The following is a 15100-nucleotide window of genomic DNA, read 5'->3' on the forward strand; positions in this document are numbered from 1 at the left end:
ACCTACATTCATCAGAAGGAAGTACAGGTACTGTGCAGACACTGTAAGAAAAAACAGTGTATGCACTGTTCAGGCAAAGCATGACTACTTTTTGACATGCAAACACATGATGTCACTTCCCACAAAAGTAATGGTAAAAGAGTGCAAAGAACACATCCAGTTCTGACCCATAGAGTAGATAAGTCCCTTGAGGAACTAATGACCTGTAAACTTGTAGGAAAAGACTGCGTGTTTTGTCATTGCATAGATTGCATGAGATATAAAGAAGGAACATACAGTAGAAGTATTAAGGAATTCCAACGAGAATTCGTATCAAGTGAAATATGGTAGAACGTGAATGCAAAAATCTATGTGTTACGTGTTTAAAGTAGATTCATTCTTTTGGGGGCTGTCAATTGCTTAAGGCTTCAAGAAAGAGAAACACGGTAGCTACAGCTCGCTGCTGTAAGATTTTGGAGGTAAAGAGAGCTCCAATTTCCTTTTAAATTGCACTGTGTTAGTATATTGTGTATTATACTGAATTCTTAATTAAAAGCAGCCTTGCAATGTTGGCAAGGTAGTTCATAAGGAAAGAAAACAGAACTAAAACCAGATAATTAGGTTCTTGAGTTTTAAAAATTATGTGGATTTTTTTCTTCCCCTCTGCCTTCTGGGCAGTTCTTATGGGGTTAGCAAAGGACACCAAACAGGACTTTCCCTTTAGTAATCAGTTGTTTTTCTCAGGACCATATCATTTACTCTCTCCTCAGGTCAAGATGTGAGTGCACAAATTAACTGCATGTTTATTGTTTGGATACTTTGCAGAGGAGAATGGTTTGGGATTGGTGATTTGCATATTTGCTACATCCTCTAGAAGAAAGCTTCCATAATATTTCAAGAAGTATTTTTGGCTTCTGTACATTTCAGGACAAGAAGAATCAGCAGGACTAGTTTTTTCCAGTTGACCATAATTGACATTTGCTGTGACGGAGCAGGGAAATACATAAAAATAGATGTAGACTTCCCATATAAATGAGATTACAGATGTGCCAACATATCCATCAGTTAATTGCACTGATGTAAGCTTAGTTGCTTCTCTGCAAAGTATTGATTAGAGAATATAAAAATGCTTTAAATATCACATTGTCAGCAGCATAAACTGAAGTAATTAACTGAAATTAATATAAGTATGTCATTTATTCCAGCTAAAAGGTATTATGTGCAGGTCTGTTTTATTTCAGGATATACAGTGTCAGTTGTGTAAATGTAACTAAGGGACTTTAGATTAACATAATCTTTAAACCTAATCATGAAAGCCTTTATAGAGAAACAAAGCCTAATACCTAAACGCTTTCAGCGTTGATGTTAAGTAAGATTCTATACAAATGAGGCAGTGATTCAGGATGCATTGTCAGGTTCCGGATAAAGCTGTCTTTTTATTCTTTCAAGTTGTACCATGAAACTCAGAAGTCAGCAGAAGTTGGAAACAAACCACAGAGGTGGAAGGTGAGATCAAAGTGGAAAGTGCAAAAACTAATACAGTTCATAAATGGTGTGCCAGTTGTTTCCTGAATGCTGCTTATATAATGGAAGAAAGAAGCAATAATTTAATTCAAAATTTCAATCAATTTACCTTGCATAACTGTGTTTTTCTCTCATAGTATGCAGTCAGAGGTTTTGCTGCTTGGTAATGGCCTTCAATTCTTTCCTTGATGGTTTCAGCACTATCGAAGTGCTGACTGGCCTGATTTCTCATCAAAGAGCGACTATTCATGCTTTCTGCAGAGCAGTCCAGACAGATCACGAGTTTTGGTTCCCCAATCTAGAAACAAAGAAAAAAAAATAAGTACTCAAACCAGTACTCAAACAGTTTTATTTGGAAATTCTACCAAAGGAGACTTCAAGAAAATTATTAGCAAATTATTTATTACTGTAGGCAGAAATAATGCTTATTAACACCTCTTATTGTAGCAGCATTTAGAGATCCTAGTTTTCAGGATCAAGACTTGACTGGGCTGTATGCACGCAGAGAAAAAGAGATACGATCTGAAAATTCTAGCTGCTTGTCTTGAAGCTCATCAATATGTTCATTATTTGCAGTTGTTTGATAAAAGCTGGACTCACAGTCAGGAGCTGGACTCTGTGATCTTTAAGAGTCACTTCCAACTCAGGATATTCTGATTGTATTTGATTTGTATAATTGTATTGGGATTTGATATACTACTTTGCATTTTCAAATAGGTTAATCATTTCCAAATTCAATGAGAAGCCAACCACTTAGTGTTTTATGGCTAGTGTCAGCCTCATCCTGAAAGAAAGTCTGCCCTTTTCTATATAAACAAGTAAGTAAAGATTTATTTATTTTTATTCTCCAGCCTTGGCAAAACTAGAACTGTCTCTATCTACATTTGATAGTAAATGCTTAGTACTTTATGGATGAAAAATAACTTGCAGGAAAGAACAATACATTCCTGATAACAGGAGGCAGCCAAAAGCACTAACCACAAATCTCTATCATTCTTTCTCTAAGCAGATAAAAAATATGGATATCATTCAGAATAAATCTTGCAGTACATTCTGATATGCCCTGCTCAGGCACAGCTCTGTCTGACACAAGGTTTTATCTGAGCAACAACTGTTGACCTGAGTGTACAGCGATAAACTCCACTCTAGCAAGTAAAACAAAAGTGCCATAGGATTGGAGATAAATCACGTAATAATTTTTCTGTGCAGATATGTATTGAAGATTTCAATTATGCTTTCAGGCTTTTTCTCACTTCTTCCAGCAGGGATTGGAGAACATCGTATTGGGAAAAACTGAGAAAGAAGTCTTTAGAAAAAATGACTGTTTTTCCCACTAATGACCATTAGAAATTCATGTTTTTTCCATGGTTACAGCAAAGTAAATCTCAATTACTGATGCATGGAAATTATTATCATTGCCCCAGTTTGCATTTCATAAAAGAAGAAATATTCTATAGGTAAATATTTCATGTTAGGATTTGACTGGGGATGGCTGGATTGCATTGACCTTTCTACTACCATAATGTCTTTCTAAGAGACAGCTGAATTGAAGGGATTATTTTGGACGGTTCAATGACAGGCTTTTTTCCAAGCATTTTTTTCCACGCAGCTCAGAAAACATTAATTCCATTAGCATTAGCAGCAGCAGTATTGGGTTTGGGGATTTAAAAAGCAAGCAAGGCAGTTTTAGCAGTGCAGAGATTTGAACTGAGAAGTTAAAAAGATATGTGGGCTTAATCAGTGATTTCAACAAATGCCCTTCTGCCTAATTGGTGGGAATTTATTTTCCCCCAGCTCCTCATTAGGAATTTCATGATCTTGTCTAATGGTATAAATGAGTAATAATAGTATCTTGTTTGACTGACTGATTTGCTATTGAAAAACCTATGCGGTTCTCGTAAAGGTTTCAGTACTCGTATTCTCTTGATTTCAACACATTACAAAAACATCATTCTTAAGTGTTAAAAATTGCAAAAGGTAGAAGTAATGTCCCTATCGAATTTATAGCAATTTTTATTTATTTATTTTTTAAAGAAGCTACTGAACCTGGTAATGTGGAACTTGTATTTAATAGTGTTTTCTACTTCTCACGTATAATAGAAAGATTGAGGAGGAAACAAAGGATTGCAAACTTTTGCTTCTCTAGAATTACAGCTAGTAAAAAATGTATATATTTCTTTCTTAGAAAGGCACTGGGCAAAACTTAGGAGAGAATAAGCTGTTTCTACAGCTAATTCTAATTAGAGCTGTCAGGCTTTTAAGTAGAAGCACTATTTCCAAAGTCTTCTAAATAGAATATCTCTTTGTTAACAATTAAAGTGCTTTTTGCACATCATGTAGATATGTAGCATTATTCATAAGCACTTTGACACCATTAATATATAAAGCCTGTGCTCCATCTAATTTCATTCAATTATAGCGTAGGAAGAGTTTCTGACCACCTTCAGAAAGAGCTGCAGAGCATTATCTCAATAATGACTCATTAAAAAAAAACACTATAGAATTTCTGGGCAGGCAAATTTACCCTGTGAAGACTGAAGTGAATGCACTGATTCACAACAGGTATGATGGCATATTCAACGATAAACTTTGGGGTCTTTGTATTTTACTGAAAGTATCAAAGAAGGCTTAGGACTATGGGATCTTTTGCTATGTCCCAGTGTCTACTGGAACTGGTAATCAGCTAAATAAAGCAGATTTTTTTTTTTTTTTACAAGAAAATAGGTGATGATTCATTCAGCAGGCTTGTATAGAGTATTTTCTGCAGATTTAGAAATGGATAGCTGAGATTTCTAAGTTAGTCTTTGCACATTCTGAGGAAATCAATAACTCTCTGAACTGCCAGATAGCCACTTGCAAAACACTCTTTCTATGGCTGCTACCTGTTACTCATCACAAAAACTTTATCAGCATTTGCTGATTCAAAGTGGCAGCAAGCTTTAGCAGAGGTCGCTCAATGGCAAGAAATTAACTGTGGTGACGTAGGCCTTCATGTGCCTTTCACGAGAAGAGAAGCCCCCATCCACTAGAAGTAGAAAATAGATGCTAAAAGTCATAATTTCAACTACATGAGAATTGCTCTTTGTATTTATTGCATCTAGTTAAAATTAGCCTTCTACTGCAGGTAAGTGCAAAAGCCCTAGTCACTGTATTGGTGATATGATCAGCATCAAAACTATTCTTTGGACTGTTGGATTGGCTCTTTATAAGTCCCCACTGCAATCAATTGAAGGTGGTTTCCCAAGCAGAACCAGAAGTATAGTTGTATCTTACAAAGAGTAGTAACAGAACTATGACTACACATTCACCTTGCTCTCAAACTCTTCTGCTTCTTTCAGCTCACGGGGATAACCATCAATCAGAAATCCTTTTGTGTCTCCTAAACTGGTGATCATGGCTTCTTTCAGTAGCTCTAGGACAATACTCTGCATTGGAAAGAAAGGGAGTTACTTGATTAATTGATTAATAAGAATAGTTGGTATCTTTACTTGCTACACTGACTTATGCCCTTAAGAATCACTCTGATCTGGTTTGCTAAAACCACATCCTGTGATAGCAGGTGTTTTTCTTTGATACCTGCACATGTTTTGCAATCCTAGCATTGCAACCTGTCCTTGAGCTTCCAAACCATCCTCTAAGTAGTTGAGGATATTTTGTAGTTTCAAAATTAATTTTAATATCTGTAAAACTGCAGCCACTGCTGCATTTTCTAATCTAATTGCATTTGCTATGTCATTGTTATAATTATATTATATGGAAAGTGTTAAGAGACCCCATCTGATCAATCTCACTGAGGAGCAAAGCAATCAAAATCAAGCCTCAGCATAGCTTTTAGTTTCCCCTGAGCAGCACTTCCCAATTTCTTTCATTAGTAAACACACTCTACAATCTAACTGCACTTGCTGAAGACCCATCAAGAGTTCAGGCTGCAGACCTGCTATGTAAAAGTCAAGTCCAGCTGAGAACAGCACTGTCTCATGGTCTCCATTAAACTGCAGTACAGCTGCTCTGGGATCTCAGCCAGCTCTGCAGGAAACCACTGCAGGTACTGTAAATTAGAATAGCTGCTAGAAGTACAGCTCTGAATCTGAAATGCGAAGCTATAAAATGTACATAAAGTTTCTGTTTCCTGTACTTATTCTTACATATTGCAATGCATAGCACAGCATCTGTCTCACTGTATTTCATGATTCGTTTATATGGTGTATGGAGCTCAAATGTAAATTACTTCAGGCATAGAAGAAGGAAACAAGTGTCACATATCTGCCAATGAAGAAGATTCTCTCTCAAGTTGCAGATTCCTTTTCCCTTAATAGGAATCATCTCTTATTCTCTTATTTCCACCCTTTAAACCATCTATGTACTACTGCCTTTGTAAACTGTTAGGACCCCAAATAAAATTGTATCTTACTCCAGGCATAGGTTCACCACATTCCATGACGTCTTTGATAAATTTACTTCTCTCTGATAGTGATGATAACTCATTTTGGAGGAGTTCAACAGTGGACAGATGAGTAAATCCGTATTTCTTGGCTAACTGTTCACATTGGCTGCTTTTGCCAGATCCAGGGCCACCTTTGTGAGGAAGAATATGAAGAATTACAAAGGAATAAATATCTTCCTTTTCTCAATTTATAGCAGCTAAGAAAATGGAAAGAAACTGATGACTGCCTGTTAATGTTTTGTTTTTGTTTTCTAAGCACAGAGACTCTACACTGGAACAAGTCCTATATCTCCCTTCAATGCTGACTCAAAAAGCGTGTACTGAAATTAAGGAGTCAAAACAATGAAATGTTTTACAGAAGAGAACTTGTTCCTAAAGCACAACTACCATGTCAATGAAAACCATTGAGCAGACAGGGAGCAGGGTAGTGTGTTGGATTCGGTACGCATTCAGACTTGCAAGTTACAGGAAACATTAGCAAGCTGATCTTGCTAATATGGAAAAATATAGTAAAATCCCTGCAAGGGAAATATTTTGCCCCCACTTGTGGAATGGAAAGATATAAACAGAGTCATTGACACCTGTCTGCGTTACAGGGCACACATGTGGAAGTGGAGCAACCAAACCACTATTGCAAATGCAAGAGCAAGGCTTTTGTGCTCGCTGCCTTTCCCTCTAGCTAGATGGCTCCCACAGGTGCTGGTACACCTGCTGAAGCAGCTGAATGCGGGTGGAGGCCCAGGCCTCCTGCCCCTGCAGTTGCAGATTTGTCTTGCTCTTTGTGCATGCTGCAGGGTGGTATGAGGGCTCGGTACTCTGCATGGCACCTTGTCACCACTCATCTGCTCGTATTTAGCTGAGAACTGGAAAACCACCTTGAGTCAGAGCAGACTCCATTACTCTGGTGAAGCTGCTGAGGTGATTCTTCCCCTGGCTGAAGGGAAGGTGCCTGCTGCTCACCGCAGCTGTGGGCTGGGCACTCCTCCCCCCTCCAGAGGCCCGCAGGTGACAGCAAATGTGAGCTGGGGAGGTGGTGCTGCTGCTGAAAGAAATACCTCAGGAGATGCACCTGTGTCCTCCATCAGGACAGCTGCCATTGCACCAAGAGTCCTCAAGCACAAACTCCACCTCTTTGGCAAGTATCCGTTCTAGGGTCTGCTCATAGATGGTGGGCGCCTCGTGCTCTATGTACTAGCACTGCCCCGTCCCATCTCCTCACAGGAGGTGGCTGCTCTTCCCACCTTGCTATGAAGCCCACTCCTGAAAGGCTCAGCACCCTCTTAGCTGCCTGCTGAACAGCCACAGCTGTCCCACTCCTGCTAGAGAGATCAACAAAATGGAGGAAAGTTACTTCTCATGGATCCTGCTCCTTTGGTGGTGACCGGAGGAGCTGAGGTGAGCACCTGTGGGGGGAGCAGAGGGGCCATGGGGGCGCCCAGGGTGGGAAGAAGCATGGAGAGTAAATTCACATCAGGAAATGGAGATTGTGGGGAGAAATGATCTGGATGTGTGGCAGTTGGAAATGCTTTTATGATCTTTGATGGATTTATTCAGAAGAACTGCTGAAGTAAGAGGTAATTATACCCTGGCAGGTATCCTTACAGGGCTCAAAATCAAGAGGTAGAGTTAAGATTGAAGAACAAAACTAAAGATAAAAGTGTGCTTTACTATGTAGTTGTGGGTTTTTTAAGTGTATGACTTGTGTGTATTTCAAGACTCAGAACTATGGCTATTTAGATCCGTTGTGTGGACTTAAGATACTAGAAAAAATGTGATGCTTAGCAACATGATTTTCCTTCTTTATCTTTCTGTGAATGAACATAGGATTAATGCTTCCACCATACAGTGAATTTGGCATGATGTCTTCCTGACCAGAATTCAATTGGCATTCAATTTCAGAAATAACTACACTGAGAAAATAACTTCAGAGATGTTACAGTACTGTAGCTGAGAATGAAATTTGGGTCACAAGGCAATAGGTAGGAAGGAACAGTTTTGTCTAGAGTAAGCTGCAGTCTGCTACTTCAGATTCACAAACATAATTATCAACTTGTGGTGTGAGATTCCCGCTTGCACTATGATTTTATCTAGAAGTGTCTTTGTCACAGTTATTTTCCTTCCTGTGTAGGTTACGTGTTGTTTTTCTATTGCTTTAAGATGAAGAAAAATTTTCTTTTGTAAAAGCAGTCATTGGAAGAAAATAAGGTCCGTGTAAAATTAGCTATAGAGAAATAGATATGGAGCCACAATGGGCAAATCACCTCTAAGTGTCTGTAACAAAAAGTTAGTTCTGGTTTTTTTTTTTTTTTTTTTTTTTTTTTTTTTTTTTTTTTTTTTTTTTTTTTTTTCTAAGATTAGTAAGTTTGTGCATGCATCTGCTTGATTACATATTCTGTCTTCTGGCTTTAATTCACTAACAGAGCAGTCATTTCATGCTACCTATTTGGTGTACACCCACTGTTAAGGTTAAAAAAAAAAAAAAAGCTATAAAAGTTACTTTATTCTGCTTCTTATGTAACTTCTTCAGTGTCTCTTCACATACTAAATAAAACTAGATCTCTTGCAGAAATGACAATACGAGAGCAATTTTAGGTTGTTTAGTTTGAAGATAAATACTTATGAAAGCGAGTACGTTTCTGTAATACCTCTGTCTTTTTAGTATTTTAAAATAGAATGCTACCAAACATGCAGGACATATGCCAAAGTATGTATTACTATTCTGCCAAAACATTCAAGTTGCCCATGTATATTTTCACAGAAAAATTCCAGCAAAGCTGACATTAAAATGCTGAGCCCTTTAAAGAGCAAAAGATGTAATTAAATTAAATAACAGCTATGTGGTGGAAGTGATAATGTTTATAGCCACTACTCTTAATTTTGCCTCATTTGATGAGTAGCAAAGCATCCTATTGCTTGACAAATGTATGTGACCCACTTCACATATTCTTGTGTTTTTCATAGTGACAAATGAGCTTGCAACTCTTGTTTTCTCTGATTTGAAAAGAGATTGAATGCCTCCAGGCATTTCCTCATTCCTGAGGTCTGAACACGTACTCAGTGCTTATGCCAGCATTAATTTATCTAGCTGAAATTCAAGTATTGGTTAACAACTTAACTCCCTCGGAAGGCTGGAATGTAACGTGACTGTGAAAGAGCTATCAAGGTGGGAAAGGATGGTAAAGAGCATTTCCTTACTACAGTATTTTCCTCCTGCTCAGGGTATGTGCTTAAAGGAGTGCTATATATGTAGCTTCCACAACACGAACTCTACAATTATGAGGCTTACCAACCTGTAGTATTGCACTTCATTCTTTCAGAAGGTCTTTTTATTGAACCTATGCATCTTTCTAAGAAATTTGAGAAAAACAGTCTAATTTATGAAAATCTATAATGAACAACAGTTGCATAGTATGTGTAACAAAAGCTATTACAAAGATGAGAAGCCTTCACCAGAACTTGTTACACTGCTTTTCAAACAAAAAAAACTTGAGGTGGCAAAATTTCCACAATAGCTCAGCTGTCCAAAAGAGGAAAATAGGCCCACATTTTTGTTACGGAGGCGTATGACTCTTTGTGAACACTATCAATTTTCTGGTATGTTGTCATCTTTTATTCTGCTTGCATCTATTTTGGACTAAGCTGGTGTTAACCTGTGACAGACTGATTCACAGTAGCATGCTATTCAGAGTTAGTCATGTTCTTTTCTGATTTTCAAATATGACATGAAAAGAGTAGAAAATACCTGGAGAAACTGAATATGCTGTGACCTGTAGGAAAATGTGGAATTAGTGTGTGAGTTTTAACTTGAGTTGTGGTGGGCTTCGGCACAGTTCCTATAAGCAACTGACTATGGGGAACTAATGACCAACAATGACCCAAATCCTCCTTGTGAAAACCTGAGGTTGCCAGGGCTGGGATGACCTGGATAGACCTTGATGAGGTCATGCATGGCTTCCACTAGCTCTTAATTTTCCTGGTCAGGGTCACAGCTGTGTTAGTGCAGCAGGGGAGCTCTGTTGGCTGCATGGCAGCCAGGAGCTCTGTAAGCTCCTGCTGGAGCTGACTACACAGCTTCCTCCTCAAAAACAAGGCAATGGGAAAATGATGGTGGCATCACTCAGTGAGATTAACCTTGGAATCCTCTGTATCTCTCTCTGCACGCTGATACAAAAAGTGAGCAAATAACTCAGAACTTGGGCGCTACACTGAGCATAAAATTACATGCCATTCTGCATATTGTTCTTCCTACAGACAAGGTTATGATTTAAAGGTCTGCACACCATCTTAGCACAGGTTTCTGTTCCATGTTATATTGATTCAACTGCCTGTGAAATTGTCTAAGAAGATCTTAAGACAAAGAACTTTCTGGCAGCTCTGCTGGCTTAGGTGGTCACCTTTCCCAATTTAATTATGGGATGCAGAAGTGCTTTGTGGAGGGTGGTTCAAAGGCAGAAAAAGAGGTCTCAGTGGGTGGGGAGAGATGACTGCTATCTGAGCAGCACTTCTGAATTTTTAACTGCAGCCTGCACTAGATCTGTGAAAGATCTCAGTTTAAGAAGCCAAGCCTTACACTCGCTCTGCTTCAGGCCCTCATCACCCCCAAACTATGAAAGACTGCAATTCCAGGCTTGCAATTCAAGTGCACTGGTCTGGTCTGGTCTGGAGCACAAGATCACAAACATGAATTGATGGTACAGGGAGCTGAGGCTGCTGCAGGGAGCAAGCAGGGTCAGGAATAAGCAACACGAGCCATTTGTGAACTGGCTTTGCTGTCAGAAGCATTAGCAAAGTGGAACTGTTGTACAGACAGCCTGTGATGTCTCTGTTTTAAGCTTGCTAGGTCTTATGAGTTTATTGTATACCAAATAGTATGGGCATTTACATAAAATGCCAACAGCAGGATTTACAAGAATATCAAAATTTATTTTAAAATGTTTTAATTTCTAAGCCTTGTTTTTTGTAATGAGTACAAACTTTGTAAGATGAGAAAGTGCTTGCAGGTGAAACTTAGCTGTACAGTGGAGCTTAGAAGTCAGAACTGAAAGAATCTGTCAAACTGTTCTTATGTTCAGGCTATGATTTTGGGGGGCCTTGATCAATTTGGCAATGCTATCTGAATTATGTTTTATTTATTTATTATATTATTTATTTATAAACACAAAAAGCTACAGAACATGGCGTTTGGAATCTCCTCAATACCACCTTATCTGTTGCTCAGGTATGATTTTAGTCTGAGTGAAACCATATAGGAATGATACTGCGTTAAAAAACAAATAGAATCCTTTTTTTTCTGAAAAATGATTTTAACCAGAAGACATCCTGGAGTGCACGCTGGCAGTGATGTGATGGTCCTGGGGACGTGACCCATGACATCACTGAGGTTTTTCTCTTAGAGAGAACATACAGGTTCTCCTTACATGGAAAGTCAGAGAAAGCAGCTTTCATCCTTTTCCACAGCTGGCGCTTTGGCTGATCTGGGTTTAAATTGTCAGCACTGCTCATGCTCTGCCTGTCTGACTGTAGAAGGACCTTTAATACAAGTACTGTAGAATAATTTAGATTGGATGGAACATCATCTGGTAAGTTAGATAAGGTTGTTCAAGGTCTTTGGACAGTGATATATCTTGGACAAATAGTGTTTTGTTGTTGTTCTCCCTCTCACCCTCGTATGCAGAAGCTAGTGTTTGCAGCTGATAATATTTTATCTGCAAATGTAGGTGGAGATCATGTCTTCAAAGTGCCAGCTGGAAAGTTGGTCCTATTTATCCTTACCTTAAAACACTAAATTTAAGAGTACGTGGGAGTTTGCCTCTGGTGCAGTAGAATTCCTGGAAATGTTCTGCTTAGGTTTCAGCTTCAGCCAAAGTCAAATGTGGCTGTGTTTTACAAAACTCTGTGAGAGGATGGGGAGGGTTAATGTACCCACTAATGCTGTTAGGAAAGACAACTTTCTGGATGTGCTATTGTGTATTGCATTAGCTAAGTATGATAAAGTCATGAACTGATCATTGTGGTTAAGTCTACTTTTCATGTTGCTCTGATGAAAGAGTGGAGTTTTGTTCTTCTTAGGAGAGCTCTGCTTGATTTTAAACGAAGCAATGTTTCTTTCCAAGTAACTAGTACTAAGCTTTCAGTTGGAACTTGTTAATCTTCTAGTATTAATGTGCTTTTTTAAAGGTTCTTCCATGTGTCTGTGGCTTATTTTAGTCCCATTTGTATAATACTGAACATCAATATGGTGTTTCTCCTCAGCGAACTTCCAGAAAACAAGCATACTGTAGACCTTGAGTCTGCAAAGCCTCACTGCACACTAAGCATTGTGCAAGGTAATGGCATGTTAATGGCACACTAAGGAAATGCATGAATGAAATCTGTGTTTACAAAAGATGTTTCAAAAAGACCTGATTTTTCACCTGAAGTTATGAATAACAACTAAAGCTGGTGACTCAGCTTTGTCATGAGGTCACCCAGCAGTGCTGTGACTGCACAAGAACTATGATTGTTTTGCATTAGTTTGCACTTTGGTGTATCTCCTGCTCAGGACTTTACAGGGTGACTGTTAGCGTGGTCACGCACAGGTTAAGAATGTGATATTGCATCCTAATTCCTTTTCTAAAGACTGAATAAGTATGGTCGAATACGAGCAAGTGATGTGCCCAGGCGGTCAAGAAGGCCAATGGTATCCTGGCTTGGATGCAGCCAGCAGGAGCAGGGAGGTGACTGTCCCTCTGTGCTTGGTGCTGGTGGGGCTGCACCTGGGGTGCTGTGTTCTGGGTTCCTCACAGCAAGAAGAGACATAGAGGCCCTGGAGTGTGTCCAGAGAGGGGCAATAGGGCTGTGAAAAGTCTTGAGGAGTGGCTGAGGGAACTGGAAGCTTGTGGGTGAGGTTAGTGGGCATGGTGGTGGTGAGCTGGCTGTTGAACTAGATGACCTTACAGGCCTTTTCCAGTCTTACTGATTCTATAATTGCACTGTAGATACTCAGCTAAATAATTATGCTAGTCTTCAGAAGACATCACATACTTATGATCAGAGCTTAAGAAAAACCATGGATTTTTAAATTCAGTTAGACAAAAAAATCTACTTACCGACTATAAAGAAGATGTTTGATTTCTTCAGGTCTTCTGAAAAATCTAAGATAAAAAAAAATAAGTCATTCCATTGGCGACACCTGCTCATATTAGTTTTGCTGACTTTCCACACGGTGAAGTGATCTATTTTTTTTTTTTAACTGGATTTGCTTTCTGCTCTGCATGGCAGAAGAAACATTCACCCTGTTCGTTTATCTCCCACCCTTGTAGCTTTTACTGAAAATACGATTTCAAGAAAAAAAACAACTTGAAAGCTGGACCTTGCATATATAAATCATCTTTAAAAAAAAAAAAAAAAAAATTAAAAAAAAGAGCACATGCACCATAATGTAATAATTTGCCTTCCATTTTATCTTTCTTTGAATATATAATTAGATCATGGCTGGTACAGAAATTGGTTCACAGCCCATTCAGATGTTATTTGGTGTACTACATCAGAGAGATAACCTTAAATTCCTCTGAATCTTAAATTCAGCCAAATAATAATAATAATAATAACCTCAATTCAAATCTAGGCATCTGCTATTTTTGTTCCTACCAGAATTCTGGTGCTACTGCACTACCTTTTGCTTAAATTGTTGGGTGTCTTTTTTGTTTGTTTCTGGCCAGCTCCCAGTCACTGCTCTGTTTATACCAAGGTAGAGGGTGGTCCTGCACCATGTCTGCTGGAAGTTTGCCTTTGAGTTAACTACTTGCAACACGCTCATTTAATGTTGTTTCTTACGCTGCATAGAAGCATCTACATCTCTTGTTGTTAACTTTAAAAGGTTTAAAAGGTAATAAACTCACCTCCCGTGCTTTCATAACCAGAAAAACTTGACTGATCCTCCTCCTGTTAATTAAGCAATTGACAAATTGAAATGGATTTTTCTTGCAGAGTAGTTTGCATTTCTTCTTCTATTTACTTGTCTCTATGTCTGTCTTCTCCATTTTCTAACCTCTGAGCCTTAATCTATATTGAGAGATGGTTTACAATGTCACTGGAATGCTGTTTGAGTCTGTAGAATGTCAACCTGGAGAACCCAAGGTAAATGGAGAATTCAGTGGCCCCTATCTATTTTTTGTTTTTTTTTTTTTGTGAAGAACACCTTTGTGTGTTCCAGTTTCCAGCTGTGCAATTCCAGTCTATGGTGTAAGCAGCCCAGGTGCATGCTGGATTGAGTTTGAAGTGTGGTGGTATGATAAGCTGTAAGCGATGGAAAGGCAACACTGGAGCAGTGGAAGAAGTGAACTACAATGAAAAGACAAAATTAGTCTTTGGTCTGAAACAGTTTGAATTTGTTGACCTTCAGAATACACTGCAAGACACAAGTTGTTACAGGGGCTGCTAAACTACAAAGAGGGATGAGGCAAGGGAAATGGAGAGCTTGGTATGGTTGTTTTCATTTCCTGATGTTTGGTCATTTGGAATTATTTTGCCATGTACTGTATGTATAACCACTGAAGAATTATGGATTCTGACCAGCGAGAGTCAGAGCAAGAATTGTTTGCTGTTCTTATTTATAGGAATTATATACATATATGCAGGACATAGGCTGGGCTGTGTAGTGTCAATACATTCATATAATCGCTGCCATAATATAGTCCATAAAATAATCATAACCTTGACAATAACATACATATCTTACAAGACTGATGTTTAATATCATCACAGTACACATTATCCTGGTTCTCTGAAAATAAACATATTTAGAGTGGAGGTTTAGGTTATGTCCAACACTAGTATAGAGTTAACAGGCTGTAGTTGTTTGGAGTTCTTCTTCAGTATAGTGTCAGAAATAGCCACCGTCAGATATGTGTATTTCTGCATGAACAGATGAAGTGGAATGAGAAATGTGGTGACCAGAAGAGAGAAACTGCTGGCTGCTCTAATTCATGGGGCTCCTGCACTGCACTTGTGGATTTCTCCGTCTTCCCATTATCACTGAAACACAAGCACTCTTCATTAGGCTGAAGAGCCATTACATTGATCACATTGAAGGCTTTCATTCTGTGATTCTCAGCCTATTACGCTGCAGCAGAACTGCTTTAACTTTGCCTTTTTAAAATATACTACTAATAA

The 15100-nt window shown here is 38.6% G+C and overlaps 1 protein-coding gene across 1 annotated transcript in view; it reads right to left on the reverse strand.

The window, feature by feature from the left end:
* AK5 (adenylate kinase 5) overlaps positions 1 to 15100 on the reverse strand; it is an 83488-nt gene that overhangs the window by 6358 nt on the left and 62030 nt on the right. Inside the window, exons 9-13 of the mRNA XM_042819089.1 lie at positions 13828 to 13870; positions 13036 to 13080; positions 5915 to 6078; positions 4812 to 4928; positions 1613 to 1801 (exon numbers count right to left, since the gene is read on the reverse strand). Of these exons, the coding sequence (XP_042675023.1) occupies positions 1613 to 1801; positions 4812 to 4928; positions 5915 to 6078; positions 13036 to 13080; positions 13828 to 13870 (558 nt within the window). The remainder of the gene's footprint in view (positions 1 to 1612; positions 1802 to 4811; positions 4929 to 5914; positions 6079 to 13035; positions 13081 to 13827; positions 13871 to 15100) is intronic.

Source organism: Centrocercus urophasianus, unplaced genomic scaffold (assembly GCF_019232065.1).
Source record: "Centrocercus urophasianus isolate 14NV4802_14NV808 unplaced genomic scaffold, USGS_Curo_1.0 seq_18, whole genome shotgun sequence".
Taxonomy (NCBI): Eukaryota; Metazoa; Chordata; class Aves; order Galliformes; family Phasianidae; genus Centrocercus; species Centrocercus urophasianus.